Below are 21321 nucleotides of genomic sequence, written 5' to 3'. Positions count from 1 at the left end.
ACCTTGTTCTAATTTGGCACGTGAACAAAATTACCTGTCTGCTGAAGAGCCCTGCGTTTTGTACAAAGCTTCACAGTAACGTCGATATTTCAAAAATCATTACTCAGGTCGGTTTACAAAAAAAAAACAGGACATTGCACTTGCACTGGGAAATGAAGTTAATTAAAGTTTTTTTTTCTCTATTCTGTTTCTTCGTCCAATAATTTTTTTAGGAGAGTTGTGGAAATGCCATGTTACATATGCAATCCATTTAAGAATGTAGAAGCATAATTTCAGTAAACTTTATTTTATCTTTCTAGATTTGAATTCTATATTTGAAGCTTTCGTGACTGCAAGGATTCATACTCTTAGGTTTTTTCGGTAAAGACATGTAGGTGAAAAATAAAATTATAATTATTTATTATATCTGTATATATTGATTACAGTCATTTACAGCCCTCTGTCAATCCACTGCTGTATTAAGGCCTCACCACGCCTTTTAATCACCGGGTGGCAATTGAACTCAGGGAGCTGATTGTATAGTACAAGGAACTATCAATTGCACCACTGCAACCACTGAAATTTATAATAATTTATGAGTATATAGAGAAATTATAAATGAATTCCATCACAGTTTTGTTGGTTAAATTGCACCATTTCCATAAATGTACACAAAATTACTAACGTTAAAAATATCTCGCGGCCTTAAATCAATCCTCAAAGAATCGGGTGCATTCGCTCTGTACGTGCAATTTAACAGTTTATAAATACACTGAGCTTTAAACAAGTTCACTGATGTGCAGGCTGTGCATGTGTCATAGCTGGAGACCTCATCATTGCTTCACATTTGGGTGTCCCAGAGAGTGAGCGTTGTGGGTTGGGTTGAAAGGTGACAGGGTGAACGGGGTATGTGATGATCGTCGTGGCAGAAGTAGGCAACAGGGAAAGTTTGAGGGTGGCGGAGGGAGGGGTAAGTGTGAAGAGCGCAGCAGGAGGTGACAAGCGGCATTTGCTGTTAGTTCGAGCGCCTTCGCTTGCTGACTTCTAAACTCTTTAATTTAATAGCCATGGGGGTCCCAAATCCTATCCAACATTTCCCCACGGAGATAAACAAGCAGAGTGCTCCACGGTTTGCAATGAGAACGCATTGATAATTGTGATTAGTTAATTAATGAAACGTATGAATGTGTAATGCTGCAGATTTTCGAGCTCAAGCGTCATGAAGCGAGAGAAGGTCATCAGGGGTCACCCCGACATATGCGTACCTCTCTATCGGTGACGAACATTGCGATCAATAATTCAATGAGGTATTGATAATGGAAAGATGTAAGTGATATCAGCGTGATATCTGATGACTATGCTATCACATGTTTGGTGCATCAGCAGCTGTGTTCAGCACTTACGAGCCAATTTCTGTGTTCAGCACTTACCAGCAGCAGCTCACAGTTTAATTTAAATATGAAAGCATTGGGTTTTAAAATAAATAATGAAGGTATCAACGTTGAGTCTGAGTGCAGTATAATAATGAACCAGGTGGGTCTTAGAGGGCCCAACTGTCCTGGTTTGCCCAGGATCATCATTTTGAAGTAGCTGTCCCAACAAGACATACATATGTAAGTTTTCCCCGGGACATTAAAAGTACTGGTTTATGTCAGTGGTGTAATAATAAAAAAAACAATGCTACATCACTCAATAGAATTAGTCTGGTCTCGTAGGATATTCCTCATCCTGTGATATGTCCAGATGTTCTGTATGTTGGAGGTGGCAATCCAACATACGTCAGATGTGTTCGTTGCATGGAATGTGAGTTCTATGGATTGACTGTGGTGGTCACACGTAGCATGGACACGACAACAACAAAATCTAGATTTCATGTTCATTCTAAATGTGGCTTTTTAAAAATGCCATTGCTGCTCATACATGCATCATTCCTTAAACCATAAGAAAAATCTTTACATTGAACTGTGGTCTCGGTGGTCTTAATAACAACAGCGAAATGTCAATGTACAATACAGGTCAGGTTGATTGAGCACTGCTCGCTGGCATTGAGGCATGTTGACAACTGTGCCAATATATATATATAACGTGTATGCAAATACAAGTGTGTGTTTATGAGGCAGTGAGTACCGCGCTCAGCTTGTGTATATGTACAGCCCTGTGTCAATCGACTGATCGATGATGACTGTACTTCACCACACTGGGCAGTATGACGGGTTGCTTGAGACAGGGAGCAGAGATGTGGGTGTATAGAAGTAACAGCACAACAATGGATTTTGCTACACTGACCTATGCTGTCCACCTTGCTGACCAACAGCCTCTTGCCTATAACACCTGTGATGGGTGACTATCGTACAGTATACGTGCAGATATATATGTAGATGCAAAACCCAAAAGCAGGTACACTTTAAGATACATTACTAATTGTTTCTGCGCTTAGCTATAAATGAAAGGCATAGAGTGAGGCTCGCTCAGAAAATATATATTTAAATAAACTTTTGGGGGGGGGGGGGTTCCCAAGGAAGTGTTAATACAATCTTAAGAACATTCCCGGAGGGTTGAGCCTGGTTAATACTTAGATGATAGACTACCTGGGAATTCCAGGCGTTGCAGACATGGCCTTTAAGGTGACCAGGAAATAGTAGTATGTCATAGTATGTATGTATGTATGTTGAACTTTCACACCATACATAACCAGCCGTGCTAATCGGAGATGCACGGGAAGGACAACAAACTAAACATCAGTTCTAAATAAATGAGTTTTCAATCTCGATTTAAAAGTGCATAGCTCCAGTCGCTTGCTTATATCGGAGGAAGAGAGCGTTCCAGACGGCCGCAGAAGCGCATCTGAAAGCGCGCGATGATAGATAATCTAATTTATTTGTATGGAACTTTAGCTGTTATGCCTACATATTAAAAAAAAAAATCACAATTTCGAAATGTGCATGTTTTCTGTAGATTCAGAGGCATGGGAAACCACGGACAAGCAGGAAGGCAGCAAAAACTCACTCCAACAATTGCCCAGGCTGTGTGGCCCTAAATTGGGATGTTTTGGCCAACTGCACCTAGACAGAACCCACGTGTATGAGGGGGCAACGCTATATCACATCGAGATGGAACATGTGGAGTCCACATGTTTGCTGCACCACCTTTTCTTGGTAAGCCAAAGTACGGCATCTCGACATCCAAGGGAAAGAAGTTTCACATCATTCTTAATTTTATTATTTGGTTCTTTCGGTTAAGTCACGTCTAAAGATAAAATAATAAATTAAATTAAATAATAGAATACGACGTTTCGATTGCAACACAAGCAATCATCATCAGGTATAATGAAATAGCGACATAAAATCTAACCAGAAAACTATAGACAGACATATTAGCAGACAGATATCACCAAGATACATAGCGGGAGCAACACAGGTAACAGAGAGGGGTGATCGTCTCTGTGGGGTGGCCTTAAATAGACAGAGGGGGGGGGGGCGGAGGCAGAGAGAAGTAAGGTGGGTTAGAGAAAAAATTTGCATATCAATTTTCAGGCTTACTTGCCGTGCAGCACCACGTCTGTTGACCACTCATTGATATGCACATTTTTTCTCTAACCCACCTTACTTCTCTCTGCCTCCGCCCCCCCCCCCCCCCCCTCTGTCTATTTAAGGCCACCCCACAGAGACGATCACCCCTCTCTCTTACCTGTGTTGCTCCCGCTATGTATCTTGGTGATATCTGTCTGCTAATATGTCTGTCTATAGTTTTCTGGTTAGATTTTATGTCGCTATTTCATTATACCTGATGATGATTGCTTGTGTTGCAATCGAAACGTCGTATTCTATTATTTAATTTAATTTATTATTTTATCTTTAGACGTGACTTAACCGAAAGAACCAAATAATAGTTTCACATCATGTTTGTGATCAACAAACTCTCTCCTTCATAGTGCTGGATTATAGTTGTGTGTGCCATCACCGGCCCACCAGATATCTGAGTTTTCTCCGCATACTCTGATTTCCTCCCAGCTGCTAATGTATGTATGTAGAACTTCTTTCTCGCCGTACGTAACCAACCGTGCTAATCGCAAGTGCTGAATACTCATCAATAGAATTGGCCAAACATGCAAATGGAAGACCCTCCTAAAATGTAGTTTTGGGACTCGACGAGGTTTTCCCCGGGAAAATGCAGGGCATTGTTACTCCCGTACTAATATGAGATAAAAGTTTTGCTGGCTGACTGACTGGCGCGTGGGCCAGGAAGTACACTACGGTGACGTCACCGCCCCCCCACCGCCCCTGACCGTGTACAATTGCTCAGGCAATGCTCGTTATTGTTTTACAACATGTCCAGTTTGTAATGCTTTGGGATGCTACCTGTTCTGGCTCTGAACAGCTGTTCCAAAGGTAAAAAAAAACTGGGTGACTTTTTCCACTTCGAGAAAAAGATCGATCGAGCCCATGCAAGGACAAACAAGAACACGGAGAGTCGTGTTCGACTGGGCCCCGAGACCTGGAGCCGGTTGGGGAATGCTGAATTTATGCACAGCAGAAGCCATTTGGGAAAAACTTGGGAAGTCTAAAAATGTCCATGTTTAATTCATAAAAGATGCCCCAAATTTATTTAATAAGAGTTAGTTGATCACTCTCCCAGCTGTGTACATAATTGATTTCTTTCTATGTAATGAATCATTCTAATAAGCCTAATTTACCATCAATAGGTCTATGGGGATTCCTGGGCACAGCTTAAAAACTACCCAGTGTGTGGATTAATTCCCTCTACATAATTAATTCAGTTTAAAAATGCATTACAAAAATGTCTACTCTCAATAACGTCTCGTGCAAAGACCCTCCCAACAACAAAAGCACAAGCTATTTTTTTCCATCTAAAACCATTTTAAATTCACATCTTAAAAAAAACACACACACCAACACACATACACGATAGTCTAATGCACTGGACATGCAAGATTTTGTATCAAAAAAAGGATTGAATAGACATCGGACCGACGACACAAAAACGACAGCCGTCTTCATCTCTCCTCCGAAGACATTTCCAGCAATGCTCGTATCAGGTCGCTTAACTTTAGTCCCGCCTGAGCCCTGCGCAGCATCACTGTGAGAAGAGTCCAGCGGGTGACTTCGCCAATTACAACATTTTTTCCGCGCGATCAACGCGAGCGCGCTGTGACGCGGCGCGTTCAAGAAATTCACGCCGTCGGCCGGGAGTTTCGAGAAGACAAAGCGACCAACGCCGCCGGTAGCCGTTGCAGAGCCACCGGTCGACGGGCGCGTTCTGTTGCCGTGGAACCAAAATCAGCGACGCAGTTTGCGCTGGGGGGGGGGGGGGGTGGGGGGGGACGCGATGAACAACATCGCTTTGAGTGAATACCGGCGGAGGGTCCTTCCGAAAGGAGAGGCTGGTCACTCCTGCAGACGCCCTCCGATGACACGGTTAACCAAGCCCCCCCCCCCCCCTCCTCCTCCCGTAGGATGTACGACCGCGCAATACATCAAGCAACTCTTGATGCCATCAACTGTCATTATGTGACCATACACACACAGGGTGTAAGAGCGAGAGCAGACTGCACAACAGACAAAATCATCTCGCATCGTTACCCATTCCGCTCGGTGTTTAAAATTTGTTTCAAGTTTATTTAAGATCGACGGGGTCATCTCCACCCCCCCCTCCCCGCCCGCCACTCCACCCTGTTTTAATAAGGCCACGCCACCCAACTGCGGTCACCCGAGTTGCCAACCACTTTACCTTGCTGAGACAGCTCCTCCTCCCTGTCGAAGAGCAAGCGGTTCTCCTGATCGTAGGCCTTGAGGGTCTCGCTGGAGCTGTAGGACTTCTTGGGCAGGGCGATGCACTCCTCGCTGTGCAGCCGGTGCGGTGGCTGTCCACGGCAACCCTGCGCATCCATGGAGGGGCCCAGGTGGCGAGGCTCCTTCCCCATGCGGCTCTGGGTCAGCGAGCGGTACGGCCGGTGCTCATTCACGTCCATGTCACGCGGGTCGAAACGCGCCAAGCCCCGAGTCACACGCTCATGCTACCTGCGTAACGCACGGGGGAGGCAGCGGCAAATAACACAACAGGCACGCACGCACGAAATGCTGTCATGCAAATGCAGGCGAGGTTGCTTGCTTGCTTGCTGCTGCCGCCGCTGCTGCTGCACGGCCACTTATTCTGTGAGTGCCTTGTCCATTAAGGCTTGTTACACTTGAATACAAATACACCGCGAACATGATTGCATATGAATTCGGGGGGCGGGGGGGGGGGAGAAGTTGTTGGGCACTGGGATTCAATGCGGCGCTCACAACTGAATCTCAAATGCAGCTTTTGCCCCCATGTTCTGTCTGCCAATTGGTCTGGCCAATAAGCCCTCTGCGCACGTAGCTAAATCTCCACTGGCGAACACAAAAAGGGCAACGCTCTCAATTTGCACCGGGTCTCCCTTGCAAACATGTGAGTCCATGCAATGATGCACACTGCCAAGAAATTGAGGTTTTCTTCTACTTCTTCTTGAATTAGAATTTTATCCACCATATTTTAAAAGGCGGGGGGAGGGGGCATCATTCCAACACAACGAAGTGTAAATTCGTCGCCAGTAATTACAACTAACTTACTCGGATTGTAAATGTTGTGGCTTGGCTCTCCAACACACCGATGTGCTGTACTAGTGACGAATTGGCACGTTCTGTTTACGTGACAATCCCTACTAGTTGACTGTGTCGGGTGGTAACGGGTTTAACGACACATTTATACATTTACGCAATCTAACTCCATAAAACCTCTATTATGGATGATATTGGTCGCCAAAGCCTACGCGTTAAAACAACGAAGTGTGTTAACTAACATATTAGCACCGTATGGAGGTGTCCATGTCAAATATGATGCGCGAAGCAGTGTAAATTGAACCCATGCCTGAGTCAAATTTCTCGCGTCCACATTTTTACGTAATTTAGTTTGCCATGCCCCCTCCAACATCATCATTCCCTCGACGCCTCGAAAGAATCGCGGGGTCAGGCTGTGCGAGGAGGCGTCGACCGCCTAAGCCAGCTTTAAAGGGCAACTCTTCTAATATGATGGAGCGTGCCAAGTCCCAAACAATTAAATCAAGCGACGTCTGCACCCTGGACATGGCTTTTATTGCCGTAATAAAAGGCCATGGTGTTATGTGACACCCAGATTGTTGGATGACATTTAAAGGTCAGCGCACTGTCACACGTTGCAACCAATCAATTAATTAATTAGACAATTAACCAAGTAATTAGACAAAACATTTGTTTGCAATTCAATTCATTTGTGACGTTGAGCAGCGTGCTCGATGCACTGCATAGTTACGTGGCCGTCAGTGAAATCTGTCGTTGTTATTTATCGTTTGTTGCAATTTCTGTCAAGGCTACACGAAACAAAGATCCCCCGTATAGTCTTGATGGACTGTTGGGACAAGTGCTTTTAGCAAGCACCTATGAAGGCCGGCACAGTACACAAGGGGGTGGGTGGCCAGCACCACGCCCGACCGCCTTTGTCTCCTGAGTGCTAATGTTTACACACCACACCAGCTCCTCATTTGAGGCTGAGTCGATCGAAGGGAGGCCCAGGCCCCAGACCGGTTCAAACAATCGTTACCGGTGTTGGCCGTGAGCTGGATTCGAGCTCGGGTTAAAGGGTTCGTAGCACAGGGAAATAACTGCTACACTACTTCCTCCTCCCCACAAACACACACACACACCTACACACACACCTACACACACACACACCCACACACACACACACCTACACACACTCACCTATACACACACACACCTACACACACACACACCCACACACACACACACCTACACACACTCACCTATACACACACACACCTACACACACACACACCTACACAAACACACACACACCTACACAAACACACACACACCTACACACACACACCTACACACACACACCTACATCTACACACACACACACCTACACACACACACACCTACACACACACACACACCTACACACACACACACACACCTATACACACTCACCTACATACACACACACACCTATACACACTCACCTACACACACACACACACCTACACACACTCACCTACACACACACGTAAAGCACTGACGCACGGATGGACGTTGCCATCGACTGCCTTACCATGGACACCAATGCAAACGAGACGGTCCACCTTCAGGGATTGTTCCCAGGTGAAATATTTAAATGACCAAATTGTAATAAATATGAATATTTTAAATGGCACATAATCCAGAATCTGCATTTCATCGTACGGGATTGATCACATTTTCCACGCGTACTTGGTCAAATGCAGCTGTGCAATTGCAGATGAAACCAACCCAGATGAATCTGCTCAATATTAGTATTTCGTACGTAACTGAATGAAATATAATTACCTACATAGAGCTCAACACGCTGTGCTTCGCTCTTAGTCACCCTAACATGTACCTCAATTGAAGCCATTTCAAATCCATGCTTCCAGTTTCGCTCCTCCGCACGAGCAAAAATGAGTCAATTGTCATATTCCATCGTGCCCATGAACGTGATGTTCGCAGGATGAGACTCAGTCTGTAAATTAACTACGCTGGGCGTGCCAGGGTCAACTCATCTTCTCCCCAAAGTTTGGAACAGTAATTTAAAATGAATAGATTTTTTTTATACGAAAAAAATTATATGTATGAAATCAAATATGCAATTTGCTTTATGCAATGCAGGCTGGAGGAAAAAAAGTGACTCAATGAACTTCACACTTCACGCGAGGAAAACGCAAGGGCGAGTATAGGGGTGGCTCCTGGCTAGGCTACACAACAACCGCCATTCGCCACTAAGTGGCGGTGACGTCACCACGACGCTTGTGCCAGGCCATGTGCACCCTGAGGCCACGTGAAGTGTCGAACGCCCGCTGGCAGGAGGTCACGGGGCAGACCCAGGTGCCACGGGTCGACTGACCGAGATGACCGAGACGAGTGGCTGATGCACCACCTGTGCCCCCTACTGTGCCAACTTGCTGTGCTTTAGCCACCCAGCGCTCCGCTCGTTGTTGTGAGCGTCGCTCCTCCGCCCTCCGTTGTTGTTGGAGGGCGACTGCCTCCAACTGCCCAGTAGCGTCCTTCACGAGCCTCCTCCACTGAGGCCGATCTTGACACCGCTGGTACCAGTCATCGGCAAGTCCACTCAGCTCCACGTCCTCCTGTACCACATCACTCCATCTCTTCTCTAGCCCGTGCCGCGCCCGTTTAGCCCCCTCGATCCGGCCGAACAAAAGCTGTTTAGGCATGCGGTGGCTGGGCATGCGGGCTACATGACCCAGCCAACGCAGCCTTGCCTGCCGGAGGAGCTCACTGATAGGACTTTGCCCAGATCTTTCAAGGACTTGTGAGCTCCTCACACAATCCAGCCTGGTTAAACCCAGGATGGATCGTAGGCAGGCCAGCCTAAATGTTTCCAACCGGCGAAGATGCTCCACTAGGGGGGTCCACGTTTCGCAAGCGTAGAGAAGGGAGGGAATGACCGTGGCCGAGAAGACCTGAAGCTTCGTGCGGAGCGACAGACCAGGTAGCTTCCACACAGCGTTACGCAACCGATGAAAAGATATTGCCGCTCGACTGATTCGGAGTGAGACCTCTGCTGATAAACTGGAGCCGGTCATAAGCACACTGCCCAGGTATGGGAAACTCTCCACTCTCTCCACAACTGCCCCATCACCGATTGGGAGTTGTGGGGGTGGAGCTAGGCTACACGCACACACACACACACACACGCGCGCACACAGCGGTAACGCACACGCACAGGTGTGCAAGTACAGCGGTAGCGCACAAAGACAAAGATCCCCCGTATAGCCTTAACATACTGTTGGGGCAAGTGCTGTTAGCGAGCACCTATGAAGGCCGGCACGGCACACGAGAGGGTGGGTGGCCAGCACCACGCCCTTTGTGTCTCCCGAGTGACGACGTTCACACACCGGACCAGGTACTCATTTGAGGCTGAGTCGACCTAGGGGAGGCCCAGGACCGGTTCAGATAATCGTCACCGGTGTTGGCCGTGAGCGGGAATCGAACTCGGGTCGCCAGGTTCGTAGCGCAGCGTGGCGCTAACCGCTAGCACTACCGCAGCGCGCTACCACTACAGCACACGCACACACAACGGTGACGCACACACGGCATTTTGCTGTGTCCTACGCGCCTTGTAACTCGTTATGGAAACGAGCAGAATCGGCCTTCTCTTGCGACCGCAACGCGAACACGTAGCTTGCTATTTTGGCACATTTCATCGTACGCGGATATAAGGCGACCCATTAAAATAATGCCTACGCGACGTATAAACTTACTTTAGTATCGGGGTTGTGTTGTGAGCAAGCGTCATGCTCATGATGCATTAACAAACAGCAATGCCGCTGCTGGGAAGTTTCCAACTTCTGTCGTCCCACCTTTGCAGAATATAATTTCCCAACATTACCATCATTTAAATTGCTCCCTGTGCCATTGCAAAAGCCGTTACATAACTGGACACAGGTGTGCATTATCAGCAGCCAACTTCAATTTAAGGCCAGTCGGGTGATTTGCACTTTAATAAAAAAAAAAAATCCCGCTCCAATTATGGGTAAATACGGTCATTATGAAGTTGCACTTCAGCTTAATGACCTCCAGTGGCTTTGCTTGCAGCGTAAATGCCAAACTCACACCCTCTGCCTGTCTTGTGTGGTCAGCTATAGTGTCACTGATATACACCAGGGCACTACATATCTTCATAGATACATTTTTTATAACGGGTTTGTTTTAATTACTCCCCCTGGCCATCCATGCCGCTGTCTCCCTACCCCTACTATTGTCTTGGCTCAACACCGTCCTCTCCTTTGCCTGTGATTGAGTGCCCCTCCCCTCCCCCCACGACCACCTTAAAGGTGAAACCAATCATACCTTACTTTAATCATGTAACTATCTCCCTTCTATCCCCGTGATGCGTATGTCCTGCTGTGTGTACAGCATCTTGAGAAGCAATTTCATTGGGATAAAATGCATGAATTCAAATTGTGTTTGTATTTTGTAAGTTAAATACAGGGCTGAAATAACAACAATGTTTGCATACAAACGTGTCGCCATTCCACAGATATGTTTTTTTTATTTGAAGATATTAGGAATCTTCAATACTTTGCGTTATCACAATCCTGAAATATACACACACCCGTTAATGTAGATAAGGCTTCAATAAATTGTATCCTGCAATACATGTGTAAAATTCTAATATTTTATGATTGCTTTTCATTGCATGATGTATTTGCATCTAACACTGATAATGAACGAGTGTATTTAAGATCCTGAAGGGACACGTGAAAATTGTATTTCTTACAATTCAAAATTTAATGGAGGCAATTCAGGGAATATCATAAAACTAGAAATGGCCAAAGGGTGTGCCCCAAGACAATTATATTTTTAGATACATAAAAATCCATAGATGTGAAAAGAAACCAAAAATCTAGCCATAGTGCATTATGAATAAAATCATTTGGAATTAAATTTAGTTTGTTTTTCACTGCAATTTCAAGTGATCGTTATATATTTTTTATTCAATGTACATCAGCAATGCCTGTCCATAAGGAACTTGTCTCGTGTTGCAATGGTACGTTCGCTGAAACAATAGGTATCGTTCTCAATTTCAGGAGTAGAAATGGGGGCCACCACAGTCGGTTGATGGATAGGTCGTGTGTGGTGGGGTAATTTGTGGGTACTCCTATACACTGGTTTTCCTGCTTTAAGTTTTACCACACATATTTGGCAAATTTAGAATTAATACCAGCAACGTAGCAAAGTGCTGTTTCATCTACATAACAAAGGCTCAGTCCCATTCGCAGCAGCCGCACCTTTACATCAGCCACACCTTAACAACTCTTGGAACCACCCGTTTCAACCAGTCTACACAACAAAGGCTCATTCCTAGCAACGTACTTCAGCCGCACCGAACCTCACAATAATAATATCCAGGGGCCTACCTTGGCTCCTCCTACCCTCAACCAGTATATATACAAGGACTGTTTTCTTGGAATTTCTCTTACTTGATACAGCAATCGTGCTGTGACGGTTCCACCTGAAGACGGAAGCTTGTGTTGCCTCCGAAACGTCGTGATTTTTATTTTATTTTTTATTTTACTTTTATTAATTAAATTTTTTTTACCTACGTGACTTTACCGAAAAAACCTAAGAATATACTCCTACACATTTCAAGATGTCTGCCCAGTGTGTAAAAGCACAGAATTGAGATCCTTTTACAAGCGGTCAAATGAGCAAGTCATTTCAGGGCAGCTCCTGTTATCCGTAACGTTTTTTTCCAAGCTCATAGTGAGATTCCCATTCTTCATTTTCACCGTACTTTACTTTTCCACCCAGAGTGAAATGTTTTTGCGAAAAAACATATTTTCTGAATTATGATTTCTGGGTTAATTTCTATCTTCTTAAATACAGTATGCAAGCTGCACCTCAATTAAGATACACACAGCCTGCCTATATATCTGGGGGGTGGGTGGGTGGGCTCGTGATATGTTTGTATGGAATACGACTTCTTCTTGCAGGTGGTTAATTTGGCCACTGCACCAAGGAATGAGATAACTGACACCTGGGGGCTGGTGCCATGGAGTCTCCAATACCCAGAGCAGACGGGACAGCCGGCACAAAGTCTTCTCTGGAGCTTTGCGTGCTTAATTTTTTTTTGTCTTTGCACTTTCCCTGCAGCTTGGCAGCAGGAGGGCAGGCACGAAGCCCTCAAGCTACCCTGAGGCAATGAAAATTTTCGTGATTACTGGAAAAAAAAAGCAGAGTTTACAGGCACCGTAATTGAACAAGTGACAAACCAACCTTGGAATCAAAGAAAACCAAACCAAATGGCATTCGAGGATTTATAATTTCATAGGTTTTCTTTTTCTACAGCCGAGTCCCAAAGTACGTACTCTAAGCACGTAATTACGTAATTTTTCATGACATTATAAATTAACACTATGCAGTATAATTATCCGTTTCAGCTTTGGATGTTCAAAGTAAAGAGCTGATTTTTTTTTTTACTAATTATGGCCAGATGTGCCCTCTTTTAAAGCTATATATTTTCACGTGAAATGTACACATTGCTAACAGACAGCTAGAAATGACAAACACAATAATCCTCGAGGCAATTAGACTAACAAAATTGAAAAATAAAATCACATGTTTGTATACATCAGCCAATTTCCTGTGAATTAAACAATTCGATTGCAATGGCTTGTTTTTACAATGTAATTCTTCACGTAAGGAAAAATGGAAACCTGAAACAAAAGTTACGTAACCGCTGCTCCATAACCAAAATGTCTCATCACTCCCTGCCTCAGCTCTTAAAAGCATCTGCAGCGCTATAACCCACCAGCAAATGGCGATTCCAGCAATTATATAAAATCATTCCTCATCAGGCAATTAAAAACGAAGCCGTAAAATAACACACGGCAAGATGATTGAACTATTTGAGTCCAGCCAGAATGACTTCAAAGACACATCGGCGAAGACAAGCGCCCACGCTTGCGCGCATCGCAAACTTTTTTTGTCGAGCATAATTTGGTCAAGATCAACAACAACACCCTTATTGTTAAAATGGTTGCCTCCTTTTAATTCGTAATGAGTGAACTTTAATTTGGAAAGCGCGTGGGCTTGGCGTGCTGTTCTTTCGTCATGCTCGGTGCTCTCCGTCAGACGAGACGGCCAGGAGATCAGTGGCGCAGAGACCAAAGCACATGACGGCAAAGTGGTACAGTGATCCCATTCTCGGGAGAGCTACCATCCGCCCCTTAACCGCCCACCTCTGTACATTGATGCCAGATCATCGGTATGCTTCAGCGCACACCGGCGGTCAGCGGGCCTTATATTATGCATAACGGACAGAGACAGATTTCTCAGGTAATGCACGTTCAAAAATGATTTTGAGAAACCACACAAAACCACCTTGTATTGATGGGTTCGCACTTGCAGTAAATGCAATGTAAAACATATAAAATGGAGCGAGTCTTGATAAATGTCGGCTGCAGTGGTCGAAAAAAATCAATTCCAGAAGCAGTTCACAGCTCTCCTTGCGGGATTAATTACACATCAACCTTCCTACGTTCACGCTTTAAATAGCAAGCCAGCGAACGGCATTCTTTTGAAAAAGATACCGTCAACAAAAAGCTCAAATAGAATTTTTAATAATATAATTTAATCCGTACAACAACAACAACAATAATAACTATGTTTTACAACAATATTAATTCTGTTTAATGAGCAGAACGTGAGCGGTAGAATTTGATTTTTTAGAACAAAGGGCCAGGGCTTTGTGCTAAGGAAGCACAATTCGGTGGCATAAATGTATTGCCTGAGGTTGTATAATGGGCATACAGCGAATTGTCTCGGGGCAGTAGTGCAGTTGGGCGGGGGAGTGAAACAGGTGCATTACACCTGAGCCCTGGACCGATGGATGTCCCCAGAAAGGAGGGCTTAGGGGAAGAGGGCGGTGTTGGCTAACCCACCACTGCTCGTGTGACAAGCTACTCTATTGGGGAACGAGAGGGGGTGGGGGGGGGCCTCAAGAGTCAGATGGATTGCAACAGCCTTGGACCAGACGTGGCAACCCTTTAATACCGCTGCCAATTCTACCCACCATCGACGTGCATTTTAAGGGCCAATTAATATCTGCGGGTGGAAAACAAAAACAACTAAAAAAAACGTCGTCCCCAAAGTATGCACAGTAAACAATTCGACAGCACCTATCAGTCCAAGGCGCGACGGTTGAATTGAGAATCAATTTGTAATCCAAATTATTCGTACGTGTGATATTTGCGCCATTCTTAGAGCACAAGGCGATCATGATGGCACTAACGTTTCACAGATGGGTGTAGTCTAGCAATGGGGGGCTGATGTTACTATGCAGTTTCACCCAACTAAGTAATTGAACTCCCCAGGCAAGGAATGTATCATTGTAGGTTTGTATCATTTTTAAATGTTGCACAGGACACAAGAGTCATAAATATTGGAGTACATTTTGGGCTTAAGAGCTGTACAAAATAATGAACCTAGAATCTCCGCTGACATTTCAACTGTTACGGAGGGTATTACCAAATCAACCAGAATACCTGCCCAAACTCATCACATCTCGAAAGCTTAGCAAGGTGTGAACCTGATAAACTTTAATACAGTATTGGGATGGGTGAAAGCCACGCACAAACAGGTTGTTATAGGCGGTGGATTACAGTATTGTACTTTTATCCTCCCTGTCTATGCTACCCACCTTCACAACCAAGCGTTGGTGACCAGCGTGGTGAAATATGGTGAAACAACCACCCACAGTAGGGGAGACCCTGATCCAGCACCCAGCAGTGGATTGACAAGGATCGTGCATCAACATAGTATGCATATGGAGCACTGTAGGTGTATCAAGAGCTTTTGTTGATTTGTAGTCTTGAATGGGAACATTTTTTTAAACGACGGCCCTTTAAACAGCACCCTAATCTTAACTTTGACACAATATTTAGCCGTTTGACGAATAATTACGGCTTATCTCACACAAGGACATTCGACAGCATTAATGAGCCCCACTCAAATAAATACATGTACGCCGCTATGTTTTACAACAGTATAATTTATACATTACCCTGGTCGCTTTAAGCAAGAGGGAAAAAACACGCGTTAATAGAAAGCGATGTCGCTAAGGTATGATGAGAAGATGACCAAGTTTTGCTAGCGGCAAGAGTTATTTTATTCATCACAATAGTTAATTCCAGATACCATTTCCTCTGCTAATTACCATGATTACTCTGCAGCACAACCCAATACTCAACATTGTCTTCATCTCACACAGCTGGCATATGGGATATTAAAAATCTATGTTGGGTCACTCCGTGGCATGATAGGAGGAATTGCCCTACCTCAAAATGTCATTTAGACGTAATATTCGTTGACTGTTTCATTCAGGGTCACATTTTTGGTCCACGTGTGGAACAAATACACAGCAGCTGCGATTGTCAAAAGACACATCTGGTTGGAGCCAATACATTTCCACGTGTATTTCACAAGACAAATTAGCGCTCATTCAATTTGCTCGAATAGAAGCGCCCAATTGTACGCGCTTTTGAAAAAAGTGTGGTTTGGCTTCAGTCCATACGTGTGTATGTACTGGTAGGAACCTCCTGGTTACACCATCCCACAGGGGATTATTGTGTTCGTCCGTCCGTCGTGCAGGGAGGGGCTGGGTAGGGAAGGTGGGGCTGGGTGGGGAGGGGAGGGTGGGGAGGGGCTGGGTGGGGAGGGGAGGGTGGGGAGGTGCTGGGTGGGGAGGGGAGGGTGGGGAGGGGCTAGGTGGGGAGGGGCTGGGTGGGGAGGGTGGAGAGGGGCTGGGTGGGGAGGGTCGGGAGGGGCTGGGTGGGGAGGGTGGGGCTGGGTGGGGGCGTGTGAGGGGTGGGGCTGGGTGGGGAGGGGGTGGGGCTGGGTGGGGAGGGGCTGGTCACCCCGTGGTGCCCTTATAAAACTCAACGTTTAACCTCCTCACGCCGGCTTGTGCCCGCCCTCACAGTCGGCCATATTTGCGGAATACACCACGCCGCCGTTGACCCTGCAGGCCATTGACCGAGCAACCCAACGTTCCTACCAGCTCCCTCCGCAGGAGGAATGTGTTTAAAACTGAACTCTGACGCCTGTAACTGTGCGTGTGATTGCGCAAGTCTTGGCATACAACAGGAATCACACGTTCATTGTGCAGTTGCTGCTTGAGATACGTTGCATGGCGCCATATTGAAATGCACAAAAATAAAAGACACGGTCATTAATTAAATACAATCTCGTTAAATTGTTCAACATATCTGTAGAGGACAGCTCCGTTCGGCAGAGTACACTTTGTTTACAAGAAGACTCTCTCTGTCTCACTTTTTAATAGAAAATTCGAACACGTCTGGGCAGTTTTATCACCGATTTTGGCCACAGCCCTGGAACACAATAACCTACTCCTGCAAGAACCACCGTGGGATGTGTTACATCCCAGGAAAACAGACGGGACATCAGGCTAAATTTCCCTCTGAGGACAGAGAGCTCACTGATGATGTATCTGTCCCCTAAATAACAGTGGACATCATTTAGCCCCAAGTTAGCAATCACTTTCCATTTTTGAGTGAAATCCAAAATTCCATCCATCTTGTGAAATTATATCACTCCATCCAGCGAATCGATCACTGCAATGGCTTAAGTAAAACACAAAAAAAGAACCACGGTTCCATATTGCTTTCATGTTTTGTTTTGTATTGATTGTGAAGCTGCTGATCTATAAAGTAAGGGAATGGGACAAGGAAAGGTTATGGGTTCACTTCTGTGGAGGCGAAGAAATAGCCTGTTTACGCTGCTAACAGAAATGGGCTAAAATCCCATTAGGCGGTGGTGAGAGAAAAAGGTTCAGAGTGTGCATCTGTGAGGGTGTCCTCAATATCACAGTCATATTGTGATGGTGTACATTCCTTGTTGCTCAAAGGAAGAAAAATGGATGGGAAATGTAGCGTACAAATGGGTGGTTCCTGCGAGTTTAGATCCTGCCAGGAAACATATTACAGACAAGTATTTTCTTTATTTTTTTCGACCCACGTGAAATCTTTCACAGGATAAGTTTCGAAATGAAGCATTGGATAACTTTGATGTAAAGTTCCTTAAAGTAGTGTAAAGAAACGTAATCTGAATAATGCGTTCTGAAAAATATCACTCACATTGGTTTAACCCTGTGTGTGTAAGCATTAAAATTTTACATAATTTTTCAAAGCCTTCACATCTACCAAGGTCTGGAATAATTATGTGTCAACAAACAAGTGTCCCGTCGTCCATTTGGATGAGCACTGACAACATGACTCGCATCTTCATCTCCTTTGAACCATCTGTATTGAGATGAAAGATATTTTTTGATAAACATATCTGTAGTTTCGATTTAAAGCTTTCGTGACTGCAGGGATTCATCTTCTTGGTTCTTTCGGTAAAGTCACGTAGAAGGGAAGTAATAAAATAATAAAAATAAATTACTTTATTATATTATTTTATTATATTATTATATTATATTATTATATTATTTTATTATGTTTTATTTTTATTATTTTATCACTTCCCTTCTACGTGACTTTACCGAAAGAACCAAGTAGATATCTGTAGTTATCAAGCGTGGGCAGGCTAAGAATTGCATATTAAAGCTACACTAATGGATTTCCAGTACGAGTATTTGTCTAAAAGTACCGTGCACAAACACGCCGGTGTGCATGACTTTCTAAATGAAAACACAGCCGCAGAATTCATTAGATGCCAGAGCATCCTTCAGCTCCATACATCGAAGCCCCACTTACACGTTCGCCCACGATGAATGCTGATTGCTGCCAGCATCTTTGTCAGTGTCTCATCAGCGTCTGTGTCTAAAGCCCCGTCGCAATCAAACATTGCCAACCAGTCTGCTTTTCGTTGCTCCCATCTTCTCGGATAATAGGCTACGTGTGAATTCAAGTAAAACTCATTTCGTGACAATTGGCTCCCCCGAGCATCTAACCAAGTTTGACTCGGCTCAGCTCAATCTTGGAGAAGGAAAAAAAAACCACCCAGTCCATCTCCCCAGTGTCTACCATCAAAGTCACGGGCGTTATTATCGATCGGACTCTCATCTTTGCGAAGCGCGTTTGATCAGGGCACAGAAAGGCCCCGCACCTGCAGCTCCCCTTAGCCTCGTGTTGAAGGCCCTCGGAGCCCTTTGCCCTGCCGCCCCCCCGCCCCCCCCCCCCGCCGTTGGGAGTCGTCTTGGTGACCGCGACAGATGGAAGGGCCCCCGACTTGCACGGTGAAATGCAACACCCCGCAATTTCGTTGCGCTCGCAATGAATCTCGCAACAACAAAAAACACACCTTTAAGACGGGTCTAACTTCGCTCGCAAAGCGAAAAGAGTGATCTATTATACATCCTCAAAATTATTCATGCCAAGTGTGGCCAATGTAGTTAATTAATGAGCGGCTGCAAAGCAGTATAGTTGCATTAACCCTTTTGGGCACACCTGGCATGGGGATTTTAAGTGTGCAGTCAGAAATCACTTTCGCTCGCTATTAATAGAGACCGGAGCCGTTTGCAGCCATGGGACGACGACGAGGGGCACTTAGGAGGAGAGGCGCGCACGCCATCAACATCGGCGTCCTGCAATCATCGACGACTTCACTTCACGGCTCCTGCTGAGCCGATTCAGCCTAATGTGCAGGTAAAAGCAGAACAGCCAGATGAGATGTATTCTTCTTTTTTTTTACTCGTGCCATTTAGCCGCATGAGCCGCAAGTTACTTTTAAACTAATTCCCACATATGTAAGCGTGCACTAAGCACGCTCATAATGGGATGGATTTCACAACTGGTGATTTCGTGGTGAAGGTACATTGAGAAAAGTGCCGTTATAATTGCAAAAAAGTCGATTTGGAACAGCTCTCTGTGTGTTTTCTCAACCTGGTTTCCTTGCAATGAATGTGGTAATAAAAGTTACCTTCACCCTTTTTTGGGGGGATAATGTGAGAATAAACATGTTATACCAACCCGAAGCATGCTCGCGGTTGAGTTGATTGTATTGCTCCTGCATCCCATCCCATCATTTAAGTTTAGCTCTCATGCAAATACAGGCCAAGCAAGATATACTCGAAAAGAAAAAACCTGCTTACAAAAAAAAACTATCACGATGGGCCTGACGGTGCTGCAAGAGTACAGCATAAGAGTCAACATTCCTTGGGCTCGTGTCAAACACAGCGATATCAAATAAGCAGGGCATGCTGCCTGAATGGGCATTACAGGAGACTGCTGGGTGCTCTGCCCCAGAACGTGAGATGATCAGCCGCAGCGTTCCGTGAAGGGATCCAGAATCAGTCGACCACTTTACAAATTCCGCGCCAACCTCTCCCTTGCGCTCGCCAGCCCGCCCTGAACAACAACAGATAAATAAATAACGTCACCTCGGCGTTTTTGGTGTTTTGGGAATTTTAACGTTTTTCGTGACTTCGCTTCCGTTCCTCGGCTTTCGTTGGCTGGAGGATAGACGAACGAGGGGAGGAATGGTGGTGGAGATGAAAGCGAGGATGACGGCCTGCACCGGGCAATGTAAACATCGCAGGGGGTCGTGAAATCTGATCGAAATGTGGGGGAGCACCGTTAATCAAACAGAGAAACCAAGATGACAGTGCCCGTATTGATTTCATAAACATGTCGACTTCGCCGGCAGTATTACGATTCATCATGGATATTTGGGTTCGTCCACATAACCATCTGGCCAAATTCGTGGCGTTGAGAACATCCCCCACCTTAAACAGCCGAGTAAATTCAATTTTCACACACACGAGCGTTCAACACACCAATTATATATGTATATTTTTTCAGCTCACTGATATAAGTTGAATAATAATTTTAATGAGCAAATTTAGAAGTTAGATACATTTTGCTTGTGATAATTGTTCTTCATCATATCCCGGTGAGCTGTAACAATAATAATTGGTTGGTTCGATAAATGCTCACATACGGGACAATTTAGTGTTTTTGGATGTACGGGGTGGTGGAGGGTCTTGACAACACAAACTTGTCCAGATCCTTACGAGCACTAACCTACAAATCTATGATCAATCGTACAGATTTCTGCTTTACAAACAGAAAGAAAATACGTGCAGCATTTTACTTTGTAGGCACACAAATGTAAAGTGTAGTTCTATCAAATTAGCCAATAAGATCTGATTCAAAATAAATTTGTATGCTTATAAAGACGGGTTGACTCGCATCTTAAGAGGCCAATTAAAGTATGCCAACGCATCATAATTTGACCTAGGTATTAATACAAACAACGAAATGTAAGTGTTCATTTCACAGTTTTTTGGAGGTTTGTTTTGAGAGGGCATGAAGACTCATTTTGTTCATGTCTCCTCGATTAAAATAAATCCCAAAACACTTCATATTTTTTTCCCATAATACCCAATCAAATCAATTACGGCTTTTATTTTTACCTAGCTACGCAAAGTGCGCTCATCACACAGACCCTTCGCGAAATTAAATTTCCGTGTTGTTTCTCATTATTGCACAGAGGAAGAATTACAAAAGGATATGCAAATGTACACAGCAAGGTTACACAATCAGTTGCACGCGAAAAGAGGAGAGATATTCCACAGATTGTCTGCTCGAGCACTTGAACCTTGAATATTTGAAAACAACAAAAAAAAACACATCGGCAGGCAGTGCCTCGTAGCCTTTCTAACCAGCTCACTGGTGATGCATCTGCTAAAAAACGGAGGTCCACTGTGCCACATGCTGTGTAATTTGCAGAGACATGAAAT

The 21321-nt window shown here is 44.8% G+C and overlaps 1 protein-coding gene across 1 annotated transcript in view; it reads right to left on the bottom strand.

Annotated features, from left to right (window-relative positions):
- LOC144936855 (teneurin-3-like) overlaps positions 1–21321 on the bottom strand; it is a 473986-nt gene that overhangs the window by 327491 nt on the left and 125174 nt on the right. Inside the window, exon 2 of the mRNA XM_078864031.1 lies at positions 5728–6017. Coding sequence (XP_078720157.1) covers positions 5728–5968 — 241 coding nt within the window. The 5' untranslated portion in view covers positions 5969–6017. The remainder of the gene's footprint in view (positions 1–5727; positions 6018–21321) is intronic.

Source organism: Lampetra fluviatilis, chromosome 17 (genome assembly GCF_964198595.1).
Source record: "Lampetra fluviatilis chromosome 17, kcLamFluv1.1, whole genome shotgun sequence".
In the NCBI taxonomy this organism is placed as follows: Eukaryota; Metazoa; Chordata; class Hyperoartia; order Petromyzontiformes; family Petromyzontidae; genus Lampetra; species Lampetra fluviatilis.
The sequence above is the reverse complement of the archived record's forward strand: the minus strand, read 5'-3'. Positions and strand labels throughout refer to the sequence as shown.